The sequence below is a fragment of the Olea europaea genome, chromosome 11 (genome assembly GCF_002742605.1).
Source record: "Olea europaea var. sylvestris chromosome 11, O_europaea_v1, whole genome shotgun sequence".
NCBI classification, from domain to species: domain Eukaryota; kingdom Viridiplantae; phylum Streptophyta; class Magnoliopsida; order Lamiales; family Oleaceae; genus Olea; species Olea europaea.
The window spans coordinates 34937157-34962177 of record NC_036247.1 but is presented as its reverse complement, the minus strand read 5'-3'; the positions used below and the strand labels follow the sequence as shown (position 1 = coordinate 34962177).

Genomic DNA, 25021 nt, shown 5'->3' with positions numbered 1-25021 from the left:
ATTCAAGCTTTCACTAGAGCTGGAGATAAATGTTAAATATGGATCGACAATTTTGTCCTCCAGCTACAAGTCCTATGAAAGTTGTGATCAATTTGAACATCCATATGGATGATCTTGGATCAGAATTTAGATTCACAATTAAATTAGTCGAAGATTGAAAATTCTTGTTTTGTTGGGATTCATAATCACATCACGTCTCTTTAAGAGTCCAATACAATAAAATTTATATATTCACAATAAAACTTCTGAGATCGTTATGCCTTTTGTGTGGGTTGGAACTTGCCCGATAATGAATTTTACTACCTTGAGACATTTATCATTTATGATTGTCGTTCATGAGGCTTCGATCGTTAGCTCTCCTGTCACTGAGTCCTTCTATCGTCCTATACTCACACAGCTGTGTTATGCAATAGCTTCTGTACTCCAAACACCCCTCGCTGCCATTCTCCATTACCCATTGCTCCTCACTAGTTACTTAACAATTTGAGATTCTTGAGTTGCTCCAAGGTAATACCGAGCTAGGAGAGGGGGGAAAATGTCGCTTTCCAAAATAGTCCCAATAACCCAAATGATGATATGAAAATGTTGGTCACGAGAAGAATATAACTTCCCCTCACCTCCCAAAATCAACCATCACCTTGCTAGAACTATTTTTGGCACTTTAAATTTTAACATAGTTTGCTCAAATCCAACTTTTATAATACGTGATGCAAATCACAATTTTATTCGATACTCATTATAATCCTTTCCTACTATCCTTACATTCATTTATATATGTAAAATATGACAAAACCACCTAGGCTGCAGCAACATCCACAAAAAACTGCATTGTACTAGAGCAAGGTGAGTCGGAGTACTCCATTGGCTTCCTCATGCCAGCACCAAACTTCTCTTTGTATTCGTCGATGGAAATTTGCTTGCAGCGACACTCTGCACTACAAAATGCCTTCTCTCCCCTGCCATAAGATGATAATATAATTCCCTCAAAAGTCGAAAGAAAGTTTAAAATTCACCGTAATATTTCCTGAAAGAACCTAGAGAAACAATATAGTGAACTAGAACATATATTTTGATCGAGTTTATGAAGCAAATGCAGCCATTCAAATAAGTGAACTTAGGACAAATATCCCTTTACAAACACGCATTTTCCCATAAAGAATAACAAGAAAGTCACGTCCAGCATCAACTTTTACACATTAGAACGAGATGCTGAACGATAAAATCCTTTTCTACTGACACATGAGGCTTACATATATATTTAAAGGTTAAAAATGTTTTCAAAAAAAAATTTTAAAAACCAGAAGCATTTCACTTCAGTCGACTCATTACCTAGGACCATTTGAACAACTATGCCTAGCACAAAGGGCTCATATATAATCAAAATGATTGTATATGTAAGGAAGATAATTCATTTAGAGCGTGTTTGATTGTGCTAAAAACTTACTTTCCTAGAAAGTAAGTTGAGACTTACTTTTTAGGAAAAAAAGAAAAAAAAAAAAAAAGAGAGAAAAAGAGAGAGATATAATAGTAAAAAACTATGTAGATTATGCTTGGCAAAATAAGAACTTGATTTAAGCACAGCCAGACAGCTTTGACTTAGCTGCTGCTTAAGTAAAGCTATCAGATACCAACAAATAACAACCACAAAATACTGCTGATATGTGTCGATAATTAGGCCTGTGAAAGGTGTCATTAGGTCAGACAATGTTATAACTATGTCTCGACCATTGGAAATTATTATAGTAGAATATGATTTAGTTTTCACTCTATAGGAAAAACAATCGACATGTGCTGCGCCGGTCAATACCACAATCTGAAGAAGTCTCAGCGAGATCAATATCAATCAGCTCTTATCTGAAAGCATGATCTCCCGATCAATCCATAATCTAGTGAAATTATTGGAAAATATTGTTATGCCACAATCAGAAGCTTAAAGAAGGTAATGAATTGCATACTGCTACACCTTTAGGCATCATATTCGTTCTAAAACCAAGTGAAAAAAACAATATCCCACTAGTTCATTAAATCAATCAAATAAACTTGCTATTTACTTTTTATGAATACACCTAAACAACAGCAACACATGATTCAGCTAAATACACTATTCACCAATTAGCCTTTATATTTCTCCTTGTAAATCGCATAAAAAGTACAAGAACCCTAAACCATTTGAAACAAGACTGTTAGACTCGATTTTCAACTATCTCATCTAAAAGCCAGTTGGTGTCTAATGTGGGCGGGTTGAAACCTTTTATGGCATTTGACCACCATCGTTCAAGTGACCCAATCGATTGGCTTTTAAGAGCAGTACTGTTTCTCCCAACAATCCCTCCCTCAACACAAAGTTGTGACTCGAACCCATGATCCTAGCTCTAATTCGACTTGTTAGGATCGATTCAACTATCTTGTGTGGAAACCAATTGGTGTGCTTTTTATGGTATTCATCCACCACTGTGAACCAAACCATGGGGTTCTGAATACAGATAATTAAAAAAACATATTAATCAGTCAAAATAAACCTCCAAACCAAATGAATCATAACAAAAGAGCACAAGCAGTGAAAAAGTTAATTCGAAGAGTAAATATTCAAAACTAAATTTTACCTGTACATGAAAATATCCAATCCATGAAGCATCTTCTTGCAAAGAAAGCAAGAATTCAGAAAATCCTCGGTCTGAAAGGCATCCGTTTTGCCACCGCGACTCACTGAAGAATCAGATACCATTCCTGAACTTACCCAAAAACCACCATCGCCACCAGTAATTGAAACCCTCTCGGACACACTATTTTTTGTCAACAAATCAGCATCAAAGTACTCTCTTTTCTTGATCAAATTGTCCCCCACGTATGAAATAACACAAGTGTACTCCTCGGACAGCTCCATTTCCCCAGCACTAAGCTTCTTGTTTTTGTTATCACCGACACTTTTGTTACTCAAAACTGGAGTATGGTTCGTACACGATTTGGGGGAAATTGCAACAACTGCATCTCTGCTACAATTCATAAAGACTGATTCTAGATTTCGATCATTCAAAGCGGTAAGAATGCGAAGCCCAACAACACCATCTGGCTCCTCAAATATCTTGACAGATTTGTTGGTCCCGTTTGGTTTTGTATGATCAGTGAGTGTAAGAAATGAAAGATTTATCGATAATCTCTTCTTTTTCCCTCTAGTTTCAGCCATTTCTACACACCCACAGAGATTCAAGAGACAATAAGAGTGAAAATTTCTTGGTAGGTTTCTCTCATTCAGCGTATTTGTGAATTTTCAGGAAGAAATGGATACAGAGAGAGAGGAAGAGAGGGAGATGCATCAATGTCCACTCCTCTGCAGCTCTTCTCGAATGTCTTGGATTTCAGTGATGGGGAATATAAACAGGCACCCTCAAGTCGGTTCCCACACAAAATATAGAAGTTTAAATCTAGTGACTTGATGTGATGGATAACGGTCATATTTTTTATTTTAATAATTAAATAATGAGAAACAAACATGGGCTTAAAATTTAATTTTTAATCTAGATGCCCTTTTTTTTTTCCAAATTATTATTTGAGAAATAATAATTTTTTAGAAAATATGTGATTAAAAAATTTAGATTTAAGTGTAATATTATTTTATTAGAGAATACGTGTTGATAAGAGGAGAGAGAATAATAAATTTTAATTTAATAAGAACCAAACAACGGCTAAATCATATTGATAATGTCCTCTTAACCAGTTTTTCCATTGATTCATTTAAGAATTTTGATCGATTTCATGATTTACTCTGGTACGGATCATACTTTGTAAAAGTGTCAAGAACAAAGTAAAAATGTACACAGAAAATAATATGAATAAAAAAAATATTTACATATAAAACTTAAAATTGGATAAAGATTATGTAGAAAAATAGAGATTATCGACCTGATTTGCTGGCCATTCTTAAAATAAAAAAAAAAAAAAAGGAAGATAGTTTTGAATAGTGTTTTAGGAGAATGTATAGTTAAAAAATAAAGAAAAAATTTTGAGTTTTCATATAAAATATTTTATAATGTAAATGTGTAGTTAAAAATAATACTATAGAAAAAAGAGTTTGAAAAGAATGGAAATCAAAACCGGGGCTATATTGCACAATCTCTCCCACACCTAAGCATTATGCAACAATAATTATTTCGAGAATTCTCTATCCTTCTCCATTATGCTTGAAGTTTCCCAATTGTTTTGTGCATTTAAAAAAAATTAAAATTAAACTAACCTTATAAGTGAGACTTGGCATAAGGAAATAATCTGAGACTCTCAATGTAATGGGGGAAAAAACTTGCAAATCTCCCATTTTTAACTTATGTAAGTACATCATCTAAATAATTGTGCATATGCCTTCGTACGTCTCGTTGCCTCTTACAGTTCTATTGGAGGAATTTTGTGAATAGTGACGCCAAAATAAGTATAATGATGGTTTGTAAATCCGTGCCGAAAATTGGACAGAGTAACGGCAAAGAAAACACAAACAAGAAGAAGAAGAAAGTAGGGACAAAGCCGAGGCAAGAGTTGGACTCTTTGTCCTTAAGTCGAATTTGCCCCGCAACGGTGCCTACGGATTTCGGCAATCGACTCCCAAGATACAACGGCAACACTTGTGTTTGTAGCACTCCAAAACACAAGTACAACGAACCAAATTTAGGCTTATGTACTCCAAGGATGAAATGAAGGAAAATCAAAATAAATGAAATGATTTTGATTTTGGATAGAAGAGAGGATGAGAGATGTTTTGCATATCAAAATTGTGAGGAATAGGACACCCAAAAGGTCCTATTTATAGACCATGAAAGGGTGTGGACGAAATGGTTGAGGCCAAACCATACACCCTTTTCCAAACAATGCATCTTTATGAAAAGGTGTCTATTCACTAATGGTTGAGGCCAAACCATGCACCCTTTCCAAACAATGCACATTTATGAAAATGTGTCTATTCACTGATTTTCGTCATTTTTCATAATTTCTCATTCATCCGATATTGATTTTCGAAATGCCAAATATACCCTTCAATACATGCAGAGAAATCAAAATTCTCTTTCGGGGGCGTTGCCCCCTCGACCCCGGCGACCTGACCGGGCAGGTCGATTCCCGTTTGTGCGCCCCGAAGCGGTGAAGTGGCAAACAATTTTGCCTAAACGGATTGAGTCGAGCTTTTGAGTATTTGACCGAAGTCGATACGAAGTCACTTTAATCGATTTTCAATTCTCGATTTATTTAACCAATATCCAACAAGTTCTTCATCCTATCTCTCGAAAAAATAAATGATTAACATATTCTACCATAATGAGTATAAGTGATTCTAAGAATTTCAAATCGGCAAATATTTAATAAATTTCTTGAAAATTATAGTCCAACTTCTATGTTAGGCTTTCCCGAGAGTTCATTATTCTCGGTATAAATTTCACCACATATCCTACATCAATATCGTGCCAATGCATGTAGCTCAAATTATGTCAATAAAAACCTTGACTTGTGCTTGCTACATGCCAAAAGTAATTAATCCATCAAAATTTCTGCACGTCAAACTTCATACTCGAAATGTAAATGTATATTAGTATATATGAATGGTACACACCCATCAAGTTCCCACGAAAGATTGGGGAAGTCACAACAATTTATTTAAAATCCAACCTTCTTAATTAAAGCATTTACTTGTACATTATTTACTTTACCAAACCCTAACAAGTCGAAAGACTATATAAACTTTATACTAAGATCAAATAATTGTTGGCGAGAATCGTATCTCAATTTGGATTGAAAATCTTTTTATATTACATTTGATACATAAAAATTAATTGTCAATACATAAATTTAAACACCCATTAAAATTTCTAAATACATAAATATGAATACATTCATCTATAATAACTCTAGATTCATATAACTCAAGATTTATCAAGTGAAAATTCATTGAATCTATATTAATGTGAATATTAAATAATTGAAAATTAATAACACAAATTTTATAAACGACAATAATTATGTATTATTTATTACATATCGAAAAACGAAAAGTAAGGTATTATTGAAATAATTGAATTGTAGAAGGTTGAAATCGTCCAAAAAATGATTGATACTTTAATATATATTACAAATTATAAATTATAGATAGATTATAGATAAGATAAATGTCATAGTATGAATTTGATTCGATCACGGCTAAGAAAGTTGCAATGCAATATGAATCTTCCATAAATGCTTGACTAAGTCATCGTAGAAATTTTTTAAATATTATTCGTAACAGTTCTAGAAACTCGTTTGTATGACGTCAACATGATCATACTAAAATATTTCTCGTAATACAGTACGATTACTTATCTTTTTTATGCATTTACTTAATCTTAGATACACTCATTGCTTTGAGTTGATGTGCTTAAATTTTAATTTAAAAGACTTCGTTTAATTTTGTTTATTTAAAGTCATCTATTCAAAATAATTTTTTTTTAAAACTATTTCAATAATCTTTGAAAAGTTAATCAAATATTCAAATATGAAGGTATCACAGTCTTGTGGGACTTGATCACAAGATCCTACCATTCTAAAATTTTAATCATTTGGGATTTGAGCTAAATCCATCAACTTGTTTTGAACTAATAAGTACTTTTTGTAATGGAATTGCGTGAAGCACGTGATTTTATGTTACTTTATAAAGTTGATAAAAGGAACAATTAAAGAAAGAATTGTGTGGTGGGATGAAAAAAATTACTTATTCTGTAAAAGCCTTTAGTCCAAGCTAATTCTAATAAAAGTAAATATTCTTTCTTAGAGATGATCCTCGCTTTGTACCAAGGACATTGGGATGCCAGTTTTAGTAGAAGACTAGTTTCGTAAAGTCGTTGGTCATGATTATAAGTTACATCAATTTTGAAAAGAAATGTGAATTCACAATATTTTTAGAAAGTGGGTGTATTTTATATTTGGAAAATGCGTGTGTACACACAGCATTACACCCTCCTCACATGGAGGGAGGCGAACGAATATTTTATTACATGTGGACCCCCTCTATATGAGGGGGGTGTTAGTCAGTGTGTACACCATTGTGTACACACATGACACAACACAACCCTTTTATATTTAATACAGAATCGAATTTTACATCATTTTATGGACAGTTATGCAAACTATATTTAAATTATTACATACTATGGTTCTGAAATGGCAAAGGAAGGCCTTGAGATGTCTGATCTGCATATTATTGACAACAATAAATTTTTGATGTGCGAATTCAACAAGTTTTTGACATCGTCATTCATTTTGCATCACCAATTGATTCTTGCAATCCTCGAATCTCTCAAATGAAATGAGCCATATTTCTGGGTTGAAAGAGGGAGGTGCAAATTATTGACAACAACGGATTTCTAACGGGCAAATTTTGCAAGTTTGATGATCTCAATATTCGTGCGTTGGAATTCATCAAAATAAACTTCTATTTAAAATGAGTATTAAAAATATATTGTATTCGAACTATTAGAAAAAATATTATTAATCTTCCATTAACTAAGAACATTTTTACGAGATTCTTGAAAAAAACAAAAAAAAGAAAAAGAAAAAAGAAGAAGCATGCATTGCACGATGACTACGACTAGTATGTGTATATACATTGAAAGTGAGAAAATGATGGAGAATGGACAAACGTAGACAAGTCGGCATCTACGGAAGTAGGAGGGCCGTTGAAATTGGTGGTCCAAAAGAATAATTTAGCCCCTTAGTGCTTAGCTTTCTAAATATCAATTCCAAGGACCCCATATTTTTGGCCTTTGTCACTCTATTCACAAACATGTTAAATCAATTGCACATCATTGAATTTTGATCCTCTCTTTGATTTATCATTACTATGTACTATATGCTTTATCAAATGGTTCACCTCCCCTTGCAATAATAATGCTACAAAATGTACAATACATGTGTCATTTCATACGATTTAGTACCCGTTTTACTCAGCTAAAAAAATGATAAAAATTAAAGTTAAAATCAATAAATAATTTAAGTCACTCATTTTATGGAATTCACAATTTTTATTAATTTTTTAATCATATATTTTATCAATTTTTATCAAAATTCATTGAGAGTCTGATTTTTATAAAAACCAAATAGGGACTCTACTTAGAAAATTTTACAAATTAGCAATGTTGTAAAAACCGGATAGGACCGGCCGATTCAAGATTTTTCCAGGGTGATTTAATTTTATTTTTTTATTTTTTTACAAAAACTTTTAACTACCTTAATGGGCCACCCATTGCAATTAAAGGCCCAATTAACTTTCTTTATACAAATGATACTCCTATACCTCATTTTTAAAGGAGAATATTCCTTCAATGTTTTAGTAATTTTTCAATATGGGATATTAGCCCCTTTTTAAAGGAGACTCTTCTTCTAATGTTGTGGTAGCCTTCTAATGTAGGATACTAGCCAATTGTCAATTTTAAGTGTTTACTAATTTACTTCATCATTTTTATTAACAAATCATAAACCCCAACAAGATTATGATTTTTAATTTGAACAAAGCAAATTATTTTGAACATATTTATTGTTAGTTTTTAAGGTTATAAAATAAATTACTATAAGAGATCAAATTAACAAACATGGGTTATATTTATTTATTTAATTTGTCATCGGTTCAATACTGGTTCAACCCTTTAAACCTCGACCCTCTTCCTTTTCTGGGTCGATGCCCGGGTCGATTTTTAAAACATTGCAAATTAGTTTATAAATGGTCAAATTAACTTATGAACGTTTAGATTTTATATTCAACAACATATTCTATTTATTAAGAAATTAACCTGTTTATAAATTCTTTTCAGGAAATTTTTATTTATCGTCATGATAACGAGATATTATGGTGTAAAATTAATAGAGAAACGATTTCGTTATGTATTACAACTTGACCTAAGTGGTGATTGTTGAACATTGGCTTTCCCTAGCTCAAAATATTCCCTTTATTTGGTAGCCACTAATAGTGATTAGTAATAAAGTCGCATTATTCCCCAATACGTACCCCGACTATAGAGTAGGCTCGATATGTAGTATCATATAGGATTGGACTTCAATTCCACTAATACAATTTTAACTTTGGGTCGACTTCATGAAACAATTCATTAATGGGTTGGATCCAGATAGTCTGGGCCTTAACAGGCTTGACCAAATTCCAAACTAGGCCCAATCAGGCCCGACACTTCATTATATTTCTCTGAGGAATTAGTGGCTGTTGGCCGGTTGACCCGGCCAGTTTTCCAAAATGGCCTTTGACCAATGCAAAAAAAAAAAAAGGCAAAATTATTAAAAAAGGTGAAAAAAAAAAAAAAAGGCAAAATTATTAAAAACGGTGAAAAAAAAAAAAAAATGAAGACAAACCCAAGTTTACCCTCACTTGAAGAAGAAGCAGAAGCCGAAGCCGAGACGGGAAAATACTGTAGCACAGTCGACCCAGTCACGACAAATAAGGAAAAACAGGAGACCCACTTGGCCATTTCCCTCTGAAAAAGGTAAGAAATTTATACAAAAAAAAAAAACCATGTTTATATTTTTATTTTTGGAAAAAAGTATGATTTTATACATATTTGTTGAGAAATCCTTGTGTAAATGTGGAATTTGGGTTGTTATTGCTTGGGAAGGAGTGAAGATCGCCGGAAATGGTCTGGATGGCAAGGCTGGGCGACCGGGCACGCCGTCTGGGCGCGCCCAGCCACCCCAGATGCCCAGACGGCCCAGTTAACTGGGCCGTCTGGGCGCCTGTCCTAGTCAACTGGGTTGCCCAGTTGACTGGGCGCCAGGTGCCCAACTGGGCACCTGGGCACCCAGTTGACTGGGCCGTCGGTTAAGCCTTGGGTTCTTTTTTTTTCTTTTTTTTCGGTAATTATTGAAGTTAATTAAATAATTATTAGTGGCTTATATTGTGTTTTTTAATATGTAATTATTTATTTGAATTGCTTAATTTGAATGTTTATTATTTATTTAAAATTATTAATAAATATAAGATGTAAATGTTATATTATTTATCGAAATATTTATTAGTTGCTAATTTAGATTAATTAATTATTTTATATTAAGTAATAGTAAAAAAATTAAAAGAAATAATATAATATTAAATAATTAATATATCTAAAGAATTTAAAAAAAATTTAAACATTTGTAAAATAATAAAAATAAGCAATTAAATTTGAAAAGTAAATTAACAAAAAAAATTAATTTTTTGAAAAGCAATTAAAATAAATTTGTAAATATGAAATAAGCATTATGCGTAAAGAATTAAAATTAGTATTTAAACATTCATTAAAATTAAAAAACTAAATTAAGTGTTAGAAAAATAATTAAAATAAGCAATGAAAATATCAAAATAAGTGTTAGTAAAATTATTAAAAGAAATAATGGTTCAAGTTTCTTTCAATTTAGTTTAAGCCAAAATTGTTGTAATGTAATTTTCGCTTCATATCATCATTATAGTAAAACATCGTTTCCTCTACTTAACTCTCTTTGATTTCTTTACTTTAAGGGGTTGTTTGAGCCATATTTTTTGTCCCATAAAATGAGAAATCCTACCGTTGCAAACAGTATCTCTCTTGACAACTCCCTGACTTAGCTGTACCATGTGTTACATATTTACACCATTCTTCCACATTTATCCTTCGTTCAAACTACAAGAAAAGGACAACAGGGGCACAAATAGAAATTAGCATTGTTTGAAAGCTTAATTGGCAGCAAGTCATGTGCTTTGGGTCCCATTGTGATGTGACAAAAAAATGCATTCTCGGGAAAAAATGTGGATCAAACGAGGGCTAAATTTTGTTTCATTTGTGTGATCTTGTTACATATTTTATTTAACGTTATTAATCTCAATCTTTGCGTCACCTTTGGGATCAACAAGTGCTCTATTCTAGGAGCAAAATAAGTTGAACTCCATGCTAACGTGGGAAGGAAGACTTTGTTGCTAGACACCTTGAATAGTGACATATGTGGGTCAGGGGCTGCCAAAGTAGTTGATATTTCATTTTCATACTATATATATATATATATTTAAACATTTTGTAAAAAAAAAAAAAAAGAATACGCAATTAAATTTGAAAATTAAAAAATCAATCAAATTAATTTTTTGAAAAGCAATTAAAATAAATTTGTAAATATGAAATAAGCATTATGCGTAAAGAATTAAAATTAGTATTTAAACATTCATTAAAATTAAAAAACTAAATTAAGTGTTAGAAAAATAATTAAAATAAGCAATGAAAATATCAAAATAAGTGTTAGTAAAATTATTAAAAGAAATATTTAAATATATATATAATCAAATTAAGTTTTTGCAAAGCAATTAAAATAAATTTTTAAATATGAAATAAGCATTATGCGTAAATAATTAAAATAAGCATTTAAACATTCATAAGAAATGAAAAAGTAAATTAAGTGTTAGAAAAATAGTTAAAATATTAAAATAAATGATCAAAATAAGTGTTATTAAAATAATTAATTACATGTTAAATAAGTAATATGCATAAAGAATTTAAATAAATATATAAACATTTGTGAAATAATAAAAATAAACAATTAAATTAGGATATGAAAATGTCAATTACACTAATTTTTTACGAAGCAATAAAAATAAATTTGTAAATATGAAATAAGCGATATGCATAAAGAATTAAAATAAGTGTTTAAACATTAATTAAAAATGAAAAAGTTAATTTAGTGTTAGATAAATAATTAAAATAAGCAATTAAAATATTAAAATAAACGATCAAATTAGCAAATTAAATATATGGAAAATGGTAATTTACGTTCTTTTTGTTTATTCCGTTATCGATTGGTTATTGCATCTAGTAGCAGTGTGTTAATATATTTTTGTAATATTTTTGTTTATCGAACGTTATTTGCATAGGGTTCTAATATTTGAAATTTTGTAGGATGGAATATCATCTGGACGACGCTGTCAGACAGATCCCTGGTAAAGTTACCTCGAATTATAACTTTACCAGCTTCGCTTTTGTATTGGATTTGTTGGACGACGATCACGCAGATATATTACGTCGATCATGCTTATGGCCATTGTATTCGTTGCGTGATGTACAGTGGTCTGGGCAGCCGCTGGATGCCCTGTTATGTCGCTTGCTGAAGCCAGTTGACGGAGACGCCCTCCATTTTGATCTTGGGGGTAAGGTAGCCGCGTTCTCTATATTTGAGTTTGCTCTCGTCAGTGGACTGCGATGTACGGATGATGCAGAGGCGAGGGCCTGTGTTCCGAGGAACAGGAGGCTGTTGAACGAATATTTTCATGGACAGACGACGGTTACTCTAGCACAGCTAGGAGATGCATTAAGGAGATGTGATCGGATGTCTGATAGGTTGAAGTTAGGATTGGTGCTTATCATCGAGAGCATACTCCGGTGTCATCACAAGAAGACATCGATTGACATTTTTCATTTGGAGGTTGTTGATGATATTGATGCCTTCAACAACTACCCATGGGGTTGGAGATGTTTTCTTGATATATTACGCGTGTTTAGGAGGGGGTTTTCAATGCCAAAGGGGGATAAGCCCGAGCGCAAGTACGATGCATATGGACTGCCGTTGGCGCTTCAGGTATATGTTTAAGTTAATGAATTACCTACACTTTTTTTATTGAATTCTATATATAATAATTGTAATTGTTTCAGATATGGGTGCACGAGACTGTCCCCCATCTTGGCCAGTCGGTATGCGAGGAGAGGAGAGACACGCTATCCTCGGATGCATCACTGACGAGCACAAGACAAGCCGCTTGCCAGACAGTTATCGGCTCTCCTCGACGATCCTGAGGTACGTATTATACAATTGCTATTTATATTGTACGTCCTTTTACAATCTGAATACTGTGACATATCAAAATGACAGCTTGAAGTTCTCACTGAATTGGCACCGTCGATCGAGGAGGAGAGTCAGTTTTATATTCGCGAATTGCCTCTTCGTACTGCGCATGACGATCAGATGCCTGAGTCCAGGATGGATCGAGATAGGGTATGTCACTGTGCAGGATTTGTTGAATATCGCTTCGATCTTGTAATTAAGTGCTTCACTTGTAATATTTATTTTTTCAGAAGGATCGTTCAGTACTACCTCCGTTGAGGATATCACCCCCACCGAGGAGAGCACGTCCAGCGAGGATGTCACCTCCGCTGAGAAGATCACGTCCAGCTACGCTAGAGGTTCAGATGCCTGAGTCCAGCGTTGATCGAGATAGAGTATGTTACTTAAAAATAATTCTTCGATTGTCGTTTTATTTTATTTGTTAGGTTATTCATTTGTAATAGTTATTTTTTCAGGAGGGCCGTCCAGTATTGCCTCCTGCACCTAGTCCCCGTGTTTCAACGATTGATTTGTTCGACCTCCTGATGGAGATGAGAGGAGACATAGCAGAGTTACGGGATAATGTCGTGACACTACGAGCTGAGTTCGGGGACATGGCACAGTTACGATATGATGTCGCGATGTTACGAGTTGGGTTAGGAGACCTCCATGCTGAGATTGCAGCGATACGGGGTGACATAGCAGGCCTGCGTGGGATGAGCAATTATCGAGATGGAAGAGGTAGCGGAGGGACAGGTCACTATCGGGACGGAGGGGGAGACGGAGGGACTGGCAGTTATCGTGACGGAGGGGTCGGTGGTTATTAGGGGAGAGGGGGTCAGATGAGGTATGTTGACTCATCGTGGCCATCAATTGCTGCATTTGATTCATTTTTAGATGACACGATGGGGATGGAGGAGCGAGAGAGGATACCTGTGGTGGAGGGGATGCCCGTGCAGGATATACCTGAGGACGTGGAGGGGGTACCCGAGGAGAAGAGGGTATCGGAGATGAAGGTGGAGGTGGTACCCGAGATGACGTCACCCGATGCAGAGGGGATACCCGAGGAGGTGGGAGTGCCCGTGCATGGAATACCCGAGGACGTCGAGGGGGCATCGGAGGTGGAGGTGGTACCCGTACAGGGGATACCCAGGGATGCCGAGGGGGTACCGGAGGAGGATAGGGTACTGGAGCTGGAGGTGGTACCCGTGCACGGGATACCCGGGGATGTCGAGGGGGCACCGGAGGAGGAGAGGGTACCGGAGGTGGAGGTGGTGCCCGAGAAGACGCCAAACTCGCCGGCCGTGGTCTTTGTGTTGGAGGAGGTGGTCCCGATAGCGGGCGAGGGGGTCGTCCCGATGGCTGGGGAGATGGAGATTCCCGAGGCGCATGAGGATAGGACGATGGCTGTTGACGTGGTGGAGTAGGTAGTCGGCAAGAGGCCAAGGGTGTCATCACAGTACGTTCTTTTCTCCCTTTACCGCGGAGGCGAAGAGGAGAAGGTTCGTCGACGGGACACACCCGAATTTATTTAGGGAGGTGGACCACGCCAAGTGGAAAGCCTTTAAGACAGAGTGGAGAGCACTGCAGCCTGGGTAAGTTTTGTATTTTATGTAATTACTATAGTACGCAGACGCAGACACTGATACATGTATACTTCATATAACTAAAAATTCTGTTCTTATTTTTTCAGGGCCAGCCGCACGATTGCTGAGAAGACGATCTCAAATGCTTACAAGTGGTTCCACGACATCACCACTTCGGGGGCTTGGCTCGCCGGCGATGTAAGTGAAATGAAAATATTGTTATTTATTATGTATGTTCAAAATCAATTTTTTGAATGAAATTCATAGATTAACTCCTTTCTTTATTGGTGTTTCTTGATGTAGCACATCGACTTGAGCGTGGATTTGCTACGAGATCGTGCTGAAAGACACCCATCTCTGTTAGATACTCCCATGCAGCATGTGATTTACTGTCTATTTCGACCATGAACTTATCAAACTCTTCAAAACTGTAAGCCTCTGCAGCTCTCCTAAACAATTCAACGACGCCATTGCCTCGATACCTGATCTTCAAGCTTCCCTGTATATGGTACATACAATAACCATGATGTGCCTCGGGGAAGACTTCGGCCATACCATTTATTATTGACTGCCCTCGATCGGTTACGAATGCAAGATTTTCGACATCTCCAATTACTTCCCTCAACTTCGTGAAAACCCAACTCATTGCTACATCATTTTCTCCGTCGACTATGCCGAACGCAAGAGGGTAAATTTGGATGTTCGCATCTTGGCATGTTGCAATAATCAACTTGCCCCCGTATCTCGCCTTAAGGGTTGTACCGTCGACTAAGATTAGGGGTCGCATTGCATTTCGAAATTCTCGAACACATTGTTCAAGGGTCATAAAGAAATATCTGAAGCGATTTTCGTCATCCTTCTCAATAAAAAATGCCGACCCAGTATTAATTCTTCCCATATTATAGCAATACCTGGCCAATGTAAATAAAAATAATCATAATTTAGATAATATATTAAATATTAAAGGAACAGAAAAATAAACAATTCAATTAAATAATTAATTACATATAAATAAACAATTGAAATTAAATAATTAAAATTTAAAATAACAAAGAAATAAACACTTAAACAATGAAATACCTGGCTAATTTAGCATAACTCTCCTCAGCCGAACCCATCAAATCCTCCAATGCACATTCTTTAGCCTTCCAAGCCTTCTGATAGTTCATGACCACCCCGTACTCTCGTCGAACATCATTGATGATGTCCGAAGGTCTGTAGATCGTTCGTGGATCCTGGAACTTGTGCATTATTTCTCGACCAATGAACCATGATCGGGTCTGCCTATGATCATTTCGACGAATACCCACTTCGTAAGTATGTTCCCGTGCATACTTACGGACTACAAAGAACTCATTCGTGTCCATCTTAGTCGCTCGCAAACGCCAATGGCAACTGTCGTCAACGCAGATAATTGTGTATAACGACTTGTTTGATTTCTTTACTTTAAACTCGAAATTATGTTTTAAAGCAATCCGGTGCACAGTTTCTTGCAATTCTTTCTTTGATTCGAATAGTTGCTCAACATATACATCTTCATCATCGGGAACTATACGCGAACAATTAGAGGACAGTGTACTCGGTCCGGCCTGTGAGCTCCCACCCGACTCATATCTCCTACGAGATAAAGCAATCAAATCCTCGTTTGTAAATGCATTTTCATTCTCGTTGTCTTCAACTATCGATGGAATTCTGTGCGTAACAGTGTGACCATGGTGAGTAGCAGTGGTCTCGGGAATAACCACATCATCTTCACGAACAATCTGAATTGTATCCCAAACATCATTTACATTACGATTCTCTTCATTTGAAACTTCATGTTCACTCTCGTGGACATTCTTCCCTAATAAAGTTACGCAAATAGGAGTCGACTTCCGGCCTTGGTTTAATTTAATTAGATTTTTCATTTCCACTTCAGAAGTAACTTTCATAGATGGAATTGAAATGGTTGAATGCTTATAAAACAAAAATCTCAATTTCATATCGTACTGAGAGGGATCGACGTTAAGCATGTTTTGTATATCACTGTACATTTCTGCGAACGATGTACTCCTTGTTATAAAAATTGCTTTAACCCCATCTCCTTCACTCGTCCATTTTCATTCCCACTGAGCATTTTCATTCATTTGAAATTCACCAAAGTAACAAATTGGGACACATGCTGATGCCATATCTGCCACAAATTAAAAATAAGGAATTAATGTTTGGGAGTGATTTTGAGAATTGATTTTTTGACCGTTAGGGGAAAAGTGTGGTCCACCTGTGAGAGAAGAAGTCAAATATGACGGCGTAATAGTAAAATAACGGTAAAAAAATCAATTTTTTGGTTGAAAAAATCGGGCCCAAACAGCCCCTATATAATTTTTTAAATTGTTCATTTCATATTTAATTTAATTTAATACTTTAAATAATTCATTGATTATTTTAATTGTTTCAAAAATATTTATTTCAATTAGTATTTAAATATTCATTAATATTTATTTCAATAAACATATACTAATAAACAAATAAATTCTAAAATCTGAAAGGGGAGGGAAGGGAAAAAAAAAATCGGCTGGGCCGGATGTTTCCAGCCGGCTGGAAACATTTGGCCCAACTTTTTTCGTCCGTTTCATTTGAAATTTACGCTCGAATTTTTTATTTTTTCCCTTTTTCAACGAAATAATGTTTAAATATTTATTTTACAGATACCTATAAATTTTTCCTGTAAAATATATGCATACAGAGATGAATTTTTTTTGTTGTTTTTGCTATAAAAAATTATAAATCTGTGTTTAAATACTGTAAAATTCATCTGCCTTTCTCAAAAAAATTATTTAAAGATTCAAACAGTAAATTTAACTAAAACAAAATTAAAAATACGTATTTACACTTACCAATTTTCAGTGCCGACTGTGAGTATTGTTTCTTTGTTGAGCCTTTGATAATTTTTGGAGATTTCAATATTTTAGCAGATGGAAGGAAAAAATTCTTTTTTACTGTATTGGAGAAACTGATAAGCAAAACTGATTTTGAAATTTACGTATGGAAGTAACTGAATTTATTTAAACTATTAAGGGTATTATTATCTTTTAAAGAATTGATATACTTTTATAATTATCAAACTCATGAATAAGGGTACAATTGTCTTTTTAGTGATAAGAGGTCAATGTGGTAAATTAAAAAAAAATGGTCAAACTGAAAAATTGGTTGTTTAACTAAGCCATTTTAAAAAGTACCCCTATTTCTCTCCACCAAGGATGGAAGTTCTGCTAGCGGTCTCTGCATTTCCTGGTTTGAAGAAGACTTTGAAATGGAAGAATTTCAGTTCAATTTCCCACAATCGTGGTTCCCGCTCCATGTTTTGCCTCGCAAGGTGAACTTTTATTCATTGCCATGGTCAATAAATTAATACAAAAAAGTATAAAACCCTGTACCCAAGAAGGGTAGAAAAATGATAAATTATTTTTCAAAATGTGGTGTCAGAATTGAAACTAATGATTAATAAATTGGGCTCTTTTGACATAGGAATTGTGTGTTAGAAAAAAATACAGCAATGGTGAAAATTGAAGAAAAAGATGATGAATATTTATTCAGTGACGACTTGAACATGAAAACAAATCGTGGTCCTCAAATGATATTCAACTCCTCTCACAATGCTTTTAAGGATTAAAATGACAAATTGTTTGTAGGATTAATCAAGCTTTAATGAAGGACACCAAAAGGAAAGTGATTTTTCAAGGTGAACAAGTGAAAAAGAGAGAATTTGATTACAGAAAGAAAGTAATTTTCTTCGATAAGTGGATGATCAATAGAATGAATTTTTCATGTGTTTAGGGATAAACACCATCATATATATATATATATACCTTTCAATCTTCCCTACACGGTGTGGTTCCAACTTAAAAGGAAAAGGGGCAACATTTCACCAAGAAAACCTATAGCCATGCGGTCGCATAGCTATAGTGTTGGCCGCCCTTTGATTCTCTGAAAATCCATATACGACCGCATAAGCCATTTTTATGACTTGATTTTCTCAATTCTTCCAATTTGATTTTTGAACAATAAGATTACAACATTGTGTGTGACAGAGTTTTTTACATAGAAGATGCTGAAAATTTTAGTATGGAGATGAAACTAGGACCAGTTTCGCCTTACAATTCTACCTTGTCCAATTTGCTGGTATGCTATGAGGTAATGGTTTTTTCTCAAAAGCAAATGTTGTTTGGGGTGAAATATTGAACAGCTTGTTTGTGCTAGATGTTCGTGTAGCATCTATACTAATCACTATATATGGGAGTGGGGGTAATTTTGATATGGTTAATGGAATAATAAGACGAATGCAATTAAAAAATCCGGATATTTTACCCAATATCTATGCACGGGCTATCTCTTGATTTGGAAAGAGAGCACATCTGGAGTGTATGGACTTCATGATTAAGGAGATGGTGTCTATGGGATTTTCTGTAGATTCTGAAAGTTATGACACCGCTTGAAAGTTCTATTTAGCCAATTTATTTTAATCAAATGTGCGAAATTGTATAATTAAAAGCAACAAGGCACTTTCTAATTGTTTCTAAATGGTTAATCATACAAGTCAAATTATCCTACGTTGAACTATCATAGTTTGTAATATTAAAGCAATAAATAACACAAGAGTTGGTGACGGAGAAATTCAACTGGGTAAAAACTCCGGGACCAAGCCAATAATCTCCATGATAGATAATGATGAATTTACAGTGAGATCTAGTCTAGAAAATTTCACTAGACTTACGATCTACTTCCTCCAATTTCCAAGCCCCGTTAGAACGTGCTTCACTCACACCTATTCCCAATCTTTTGGAGTTATCTATCTTCTGTGGATCACCAAGAATACCATGTTCTTGTACTCTTCCCATGCTTCTGGTCTAACCTTTCTCAATCTTCAGCAATCTCTGAAAGTTATTGAGAAAGTACCTTCCTGTATGTGTATAGGAAGTGGGTATTTTAGATTATATGAAGTTGATGTTTTCCCAACTAGGCGGTTGTATGAATTTAAGAATCAATGGATATAAAGGCTTTAACGTGTTGTTGAATATATGAATGATGTTATGGATAGAGCATACAATAAACAACCACCCAAATTTCGTGTTAGGCAATGGTATATATAGTAGAAGGAATTTAGGTATCATGGGCCGAATAAAACTATTGAAAAACGTGAACTAGCGTTTTACACGTAACACTATCGCTCGAGCAAGTACTCGACGACAGGCGAGCGACGGTCTATGGCTTAAGCGAGAGCTCAGCGACAGGCAGGTGACAGAGTTTTTGTTTTTGTCACTTGAGTATCAAATGGACGATAAGCTAGCGAAAATCCGACAACAATTTTTCTTCCTTGTTCTAAACTCGGACCCTAACTTACTAATTCATCTATACAATATTGTAACGTACTCCTTGACTTTTACAACTTTTTATTTAATCTTTTTGTCTAAAGAATTGCCAACACAATAAAGTCCCAATAGATTCTATCACTGGGAATTCTTATCTATTGGATTACAATATTTAAGGTTTGCTGGCTAAGATGGAAGTCATTTATGGCTGCTTCAAGATTTCGAGAATTTTCATAGAAGAAGAAACAATAAGGGCATGTCATTTGCTTATATTAAAGAAAACAAGTTTTATTCTTTAGGCCAGTTTCTCAAGGAAGTAGGTCTTGAGAAGAGAAATGTTGGCAATATTGTTTGGAACTTCCTCCTATTATCTTATGCTGCAAATTTCAAAATTAAAAGCTTACAAGGGGAATTTGTGAAAATGGTGGAAGCGGGATTCACTCCTAATCTTACTACTTTTAACATTAGAGCACTTTCTTCTCAAGAATTTCTTTGTTTTGGGATAAGCCTCGAACATATGAAGCATGAAGAAGTTGTTCCGGATCTCGTGACTTATGGTTGTGTCTTTGATGCATACCTCAACAAAAGATTAGGAAGGAGTTTGGAGTTTTCCTTAAGCAAACTGAACAAACACAATTCTGTCTCAATATTGACAGATCTACTTGTTTTTGAAGTTATGGAAAAGGGAGATTTTCATATGTTTTCATAAGTGACATTGGAGCATACAAGAAAAAATAAACGCACCTAAAACATGCTAATTGCCACCTATCTTAAGAAAAAGTTTCAGAGTAATCAAATATTTTGGAATTACTGATGATGATGATTGGTTAATTGGATTGTAAAATGGATACACTCGGGTTGTTCTTTAACAAGTACGTGCACTGATACGAACTCATAACTTAGTTTCTCATATTCTTTGGTGATTGATCGGCTTCTGCTATTGTCTTTTGAGCAAATAAACGAGATTGGCCTAAACACTACATTGCTAATGTAGGCAACATCTTTAGACAAATATGGTTGTAAATCAGCTTGTTGGTTTTCAAACTGCCTTGGCAGCCAACCATAGGTAACAGGCTGCAAAGACGAATAATGAATCTGTGGAGCAATTGGTAGAACTTTCTGGATTTTAGATTGATAAATGGAAGGCTGATAGGCCTTTTAGATTAGTTTCATAGATTGTACATTATATCTGTGAATAATTTTGTTAGGGTTGCTAATATGATTTCAATTGTGCATGATTGTTGCATGGTATGTATGGAGTGTAGGACACAAAAAATATCAACCTCATAGATGGCTATATGGTTAATAAATTTGATTTTATAGGAAAGGGAAGGGCAAGATGATCTTTAGAAGAGCCATATTAGAAAATTTTTAGTGCTGTCTTTACATTTGTTACTATGACTGAGTAATCAGAATTTGCTCGATATGTCATTGAGAACTAAGACTCAGAAATTTATCTTTTTTGTTATGATGGTTGCTTGGGATGGATAAGTATTATAAATACGCTGTGATTTTTATGTAAAAGACTAGAGAGAATGTGATTTACATTTTGTTGCACTGCACAATTGCTTCAAAACTTTGGAGACTTCAATTTGGAGTGCTTGGGTTATTCTAGCCATTTATTTTTTAAGTTTAACCAGCAGGGTTGAAGGTTCATTCAATGGCGATGAAAGAATGTGGATGTAGGCACGTTATTTCTTGATGTGGATGGTATGGAATGAGAGATATTGAAGGGTGTTTGAAGGTACCAAGAATCTGCAGTGCATTGTCAGTAGCTTTTTTTATACTTTTTCCTTTTTGTAGTTGGCGGTATATGCTAGTTTGTCCATATTCCTGGATGGACCCCAAACTGAAGGGTGTTTAAAGGTACCGAGAATCTGCAGTGCATTGTCAATAGCTTTTTTTGTACTTTTTTCCTTTTTGGAGCTGGCAGTATATTACAGTTTGTCCATATTCCTAGATGGACCCCTTTGCTAGTTTTTTTCATAGCTAGGTACCTGGAATACTTCTTGTACATGGTGCATGTGCCCTTCTTTTTCTTAATAAAATTGTTGGATTAATAGAAAAAAATGACAGAGACGTTCAAATTTTTGTGATCTTCATTAAAATAATTTGATTTCAAGACGATCTGATGCCCTTGATGTTGAATCATTACCGGACATTTATGCTCCAAGCTGAGTGATATAGATGATACAGAAAAAGAGCCACCTTAGTTGGTAAGTTGGGAGTTTTATTTGATACTATAATTTTATATCTTTGTTTTTGCTTTCCATTTCACTCTTTATTCTGTATTGTTTTCTGAAGGGAGGACGAGGGCTTCGCCAACATCATGTATTAGCTATCTTGTATTTTGGGCTCTCTTTTATATGTGCATGTATGCTTATAGTGCTTAAAACATGCGAATATGTATTTATCACCATCTATTTATACATTTTATGCTAAAGATTCAATTTGTTTCCCTCTTAAATAAATCATAGATAGCAATGGATCACTACATGTCAAATCAATCTTTTCCTTGGCTGTGTTCTCTTTGAATGAGTTCTTTATATTATTTCACCCTCTTATCATAAAATCTTAGAGCAGCAGGATATGAGCACTCGTTCAACCTATATTTCATTTGACTATGGCACATTCAATGTCACCTCAATGTTGTTTACTATCATTATTCATACCGAATAAAGTATAGAAGTTTGGAGTTATCTTGTTTAAAAATTTGTTTATATTGTACACTAGAATCTGTATGCAGAGTTTATGAGATGAAACCAAATTAAAGAATGAGTGCCAAACGAGCTGTATGTAGATTTGTAGTCAAGAAAAGATAGATATCCAATAAAAAAAGTACCATAAAACCCAACCCTTTCGCACTCCTTGCTTTCCAAGTGACATCCTATGGTTTTGACATTGCATAGAGTACACTTTGGCCAGGACCTGAAGTAATATTAGGAAGCTTCTTTTACTTTTATCTTTTTTAGTTCTGAATGTCATATCAGAATTCAGCTAGCCTATATTTTTTCATCATTATCTAATACTTAAGAAATATCGATACAAGCCTACTGGAAGGGCTAAGGATGAACAATAACTTCTCCCTCTTTGTTTCTCTAAGCTCTATTCAGTTGTAACAGATAAAATTTGAATTGAAAAGTTGAATGTCCTTCCAATTTTTTTTTTTTTTTAACTTGCTATCCTTTGGCCTAGTGGGTAAATAGTTAACTACTTCGAGAGGATGATACATACAGAACAATATGTTCTTCAAGTATTATTTGACAGCAATACATGTTGATTATATGCATGAAAAAGTTGACGTCTATCAGCTATGAGTAGAATTTTGTCATTTGTATGTTGGACTACTGATTTTAATTTCTTGACTTCTTAGTTCAATACAAAAGGATTTTATTGAATTCTGATACGATGTGCATTTGAAATTTAGTTAGTTGCATTAAATATCAGCTTGGTCAACAACCTTCATGGTATCTGGTCTCTTCACCAGTTCCACATTCAAAATTTAGTGTGATTTTCAATCCACAGTTGATTTTCTATCTAACCTGTATCCCATGCTTGAATAGTTCTTTGTGCTTTCATAATAGAGTACTACATTGGTGGATTACTCACCTGCAATAAAGGCTCTACAGCTTGTTACATGTTCATAGATTAAAAAGGTTTTAGCAGTAACTAGCTAGCAAATGCTTTGTTAGGATCTGGGCAGGATTTGAATATTATGTCTGCAGTATTAGTGATGACTACTTATTTAAGGACTTCGTTTGTAGAATACGTTTTCCCTAGCTATTCACAGCGGTCGATCCACAACTATTACCTACTTTTTATCCACACATTTCTTAGGACCCACAACTTACAAGAACTACCAAACATAACACTAATTACATACCAAAACACCAATATGTTCTATTTGTTAGGTTAAAAACACCGTAGCTTATGCTTATGATTAACTTACTTGAGAATTAGATCAAGTCTAACTTGGCGAGTTCTTTGGACTGATAGTCGCCATAATATTGACATTGTTTCTTCTGCTAGTACTCTCAACCTGTTTATGATGAGGACATCCAATTTTAATTAAGTTTAGCAATTTTAATTATTTTAGTTGGAAGTTAGGTTATTTAATTTTATGGACTTGTGTATGGGCTTGGCCCTAGGTTTACATTATTTTTCCAGTATTTAAACCTATCTTACATTGTTATTTGGGATTGATGAATTTGATAAAATAAAGAATTGGTTTTGCAGCCATCTCCCCCCTCTTCCCCGTCTCTGTGTTCTCCTCTTCCCTCTCTGCCTTCTTCTTCTCCTCTCTTCTCTCTTCTCTTCTTATTATGTTTACTGAGTTATTCTACATCAAATTGGTATCAGAGCTAAACTTGGGATTCGTCACTGCATCAAAATAGTTACGACTACCCAGCAATATTCACCATGTCCACAGTTCACAGCCAATATTTTCATTGACATTCAGTAAATCCAATGCTTCATCCACTACAATAGATATTCAGTCCATCATCCAATCCCCTGCAACTCAACACCACACCACCCCACCTTCAACATCGAGAACAGCCAATATGCGACCAGTGCTATTGCAAAAATCCACAACCGCCTTTTGCCTGTAACTGCTGACTATCAACCCCCACCATAAACCCTGCAAGTAGCAATAACCAACTTCTATTGCCTCCAACAGACGACACCACCAAATTTTTACAATCTGTACGAAACCACATACTTAATCGCCGGCATCTTCTAATAACCCATACAGGTAATCCAACATCACGATTGGTCCAATACATACAATACCCATCATCCACACCCGCTACGGTTCCTTCCCCGTCGCCTTTTCTGCCTCGATTTCAACAGAGGCCCGATTCAACCAGGAAGACAACAGAAAGTTCCAAACCGACCCAAAATCAATAATCCATCCCGTTGGTACCCGTACTCCAGCACTCGTCCCCAACTGCAGTAGTCACCGAGAAGGACCGTCAGTCGCCGCGCTGTCTCCAGTGGTTTCAATTGGGAGATTTTCGGTATTAATCAAGGGATTTCGGTCTGGGCTTCGTTTTTGTGTTTTCAATTGGGCAGTAATTAAGTGGGTTGGGTATTAGTTATTAATTGGGTTTGGGCTTAATTTCAGTTGGGTTGGATTTATTTGTATTGCTTGGACTTGTTTAAGGTTTTATGTTTGATTTAGGCCCAAATTTGTGAAATGGGCTCATTTATTATTTTGTTATTCTGATTTTGTATTATTATTTAAAAAAAAAAAAGTCAAATAAA

General features: G+C 34.9%; 3 protein-coding genes across 4 annotated transcripts; 2 read left to right on the top strand and 1 right to left on the bottom strand.

Moving 5' to 3' along the window:
- Positions 1 to 677: 677 nt before the first annotated feature.
- On the bottom strand, positions 678 to 3360 carry LOC111404208. Of its 2 annotated transcripts, none has more exons than XM_023032985.1 (2): positions 2604 to 3359; positions 678 to 956 (listed from the first exon to the last, which is right to left on the bottom strand). In XM_023032985.1, the coding sequence occupies exons 1-2, from the start codon at positions 3182 to 3184 to the stop codon at positions 797 to 799; spliced, it is 741 nt and encodes a 246-aa protein (XP_022888753.1). In that variant the 5' UTR covers positions 3185 to 3359; the 3' UTR covers positions 678 to 796. The 2 variants fall into 2 exon arrangements, with proteins under 2 accessions (XP_022888753.1, XP_022888754.1); XM_023032986.1 differs by lacking the exon at positions 678 to 956 and adding an exon at positions 1815 to 2473 and having other exon boundaries at positions 2604 to 3360.
- A 9770-nt stretch (positions 3361 to 13130) lies between these two features.
- Positions 13131 to 13649, top strand: LOC111404792. Its single transcript, XM_023033546.1, has 2 exons — positions 13131 to 13217; positions 13299 to 13649. Exons 1-2 carry the CDS (start codon positions 13140 to 13142, stop codon positions 13647 to 13649), a joined length of 429 nt encoding a protein of 142 aa, XP_022889314.1. The 5' UTR covers positions 13131 to 13139.
- Positions 13650 to 20012: 6363 nt separating this feature from the next.
- On the top strand, positions 20013 to 20465 carry LOC111404790 (pentatricopeptide repeat-containing protein At3g42630-like). The gene has a single exon (XM_023033545.1). The coding sequence runs from the start codon at positions 20013 to 20015 to the stop codon at positions 20463 to 20465; it is 453 nt and encodes a 150-aa protein (XP_022889313.1).
- Positions 20466 to 25021: the final 4556 nt, after the last annotated feature.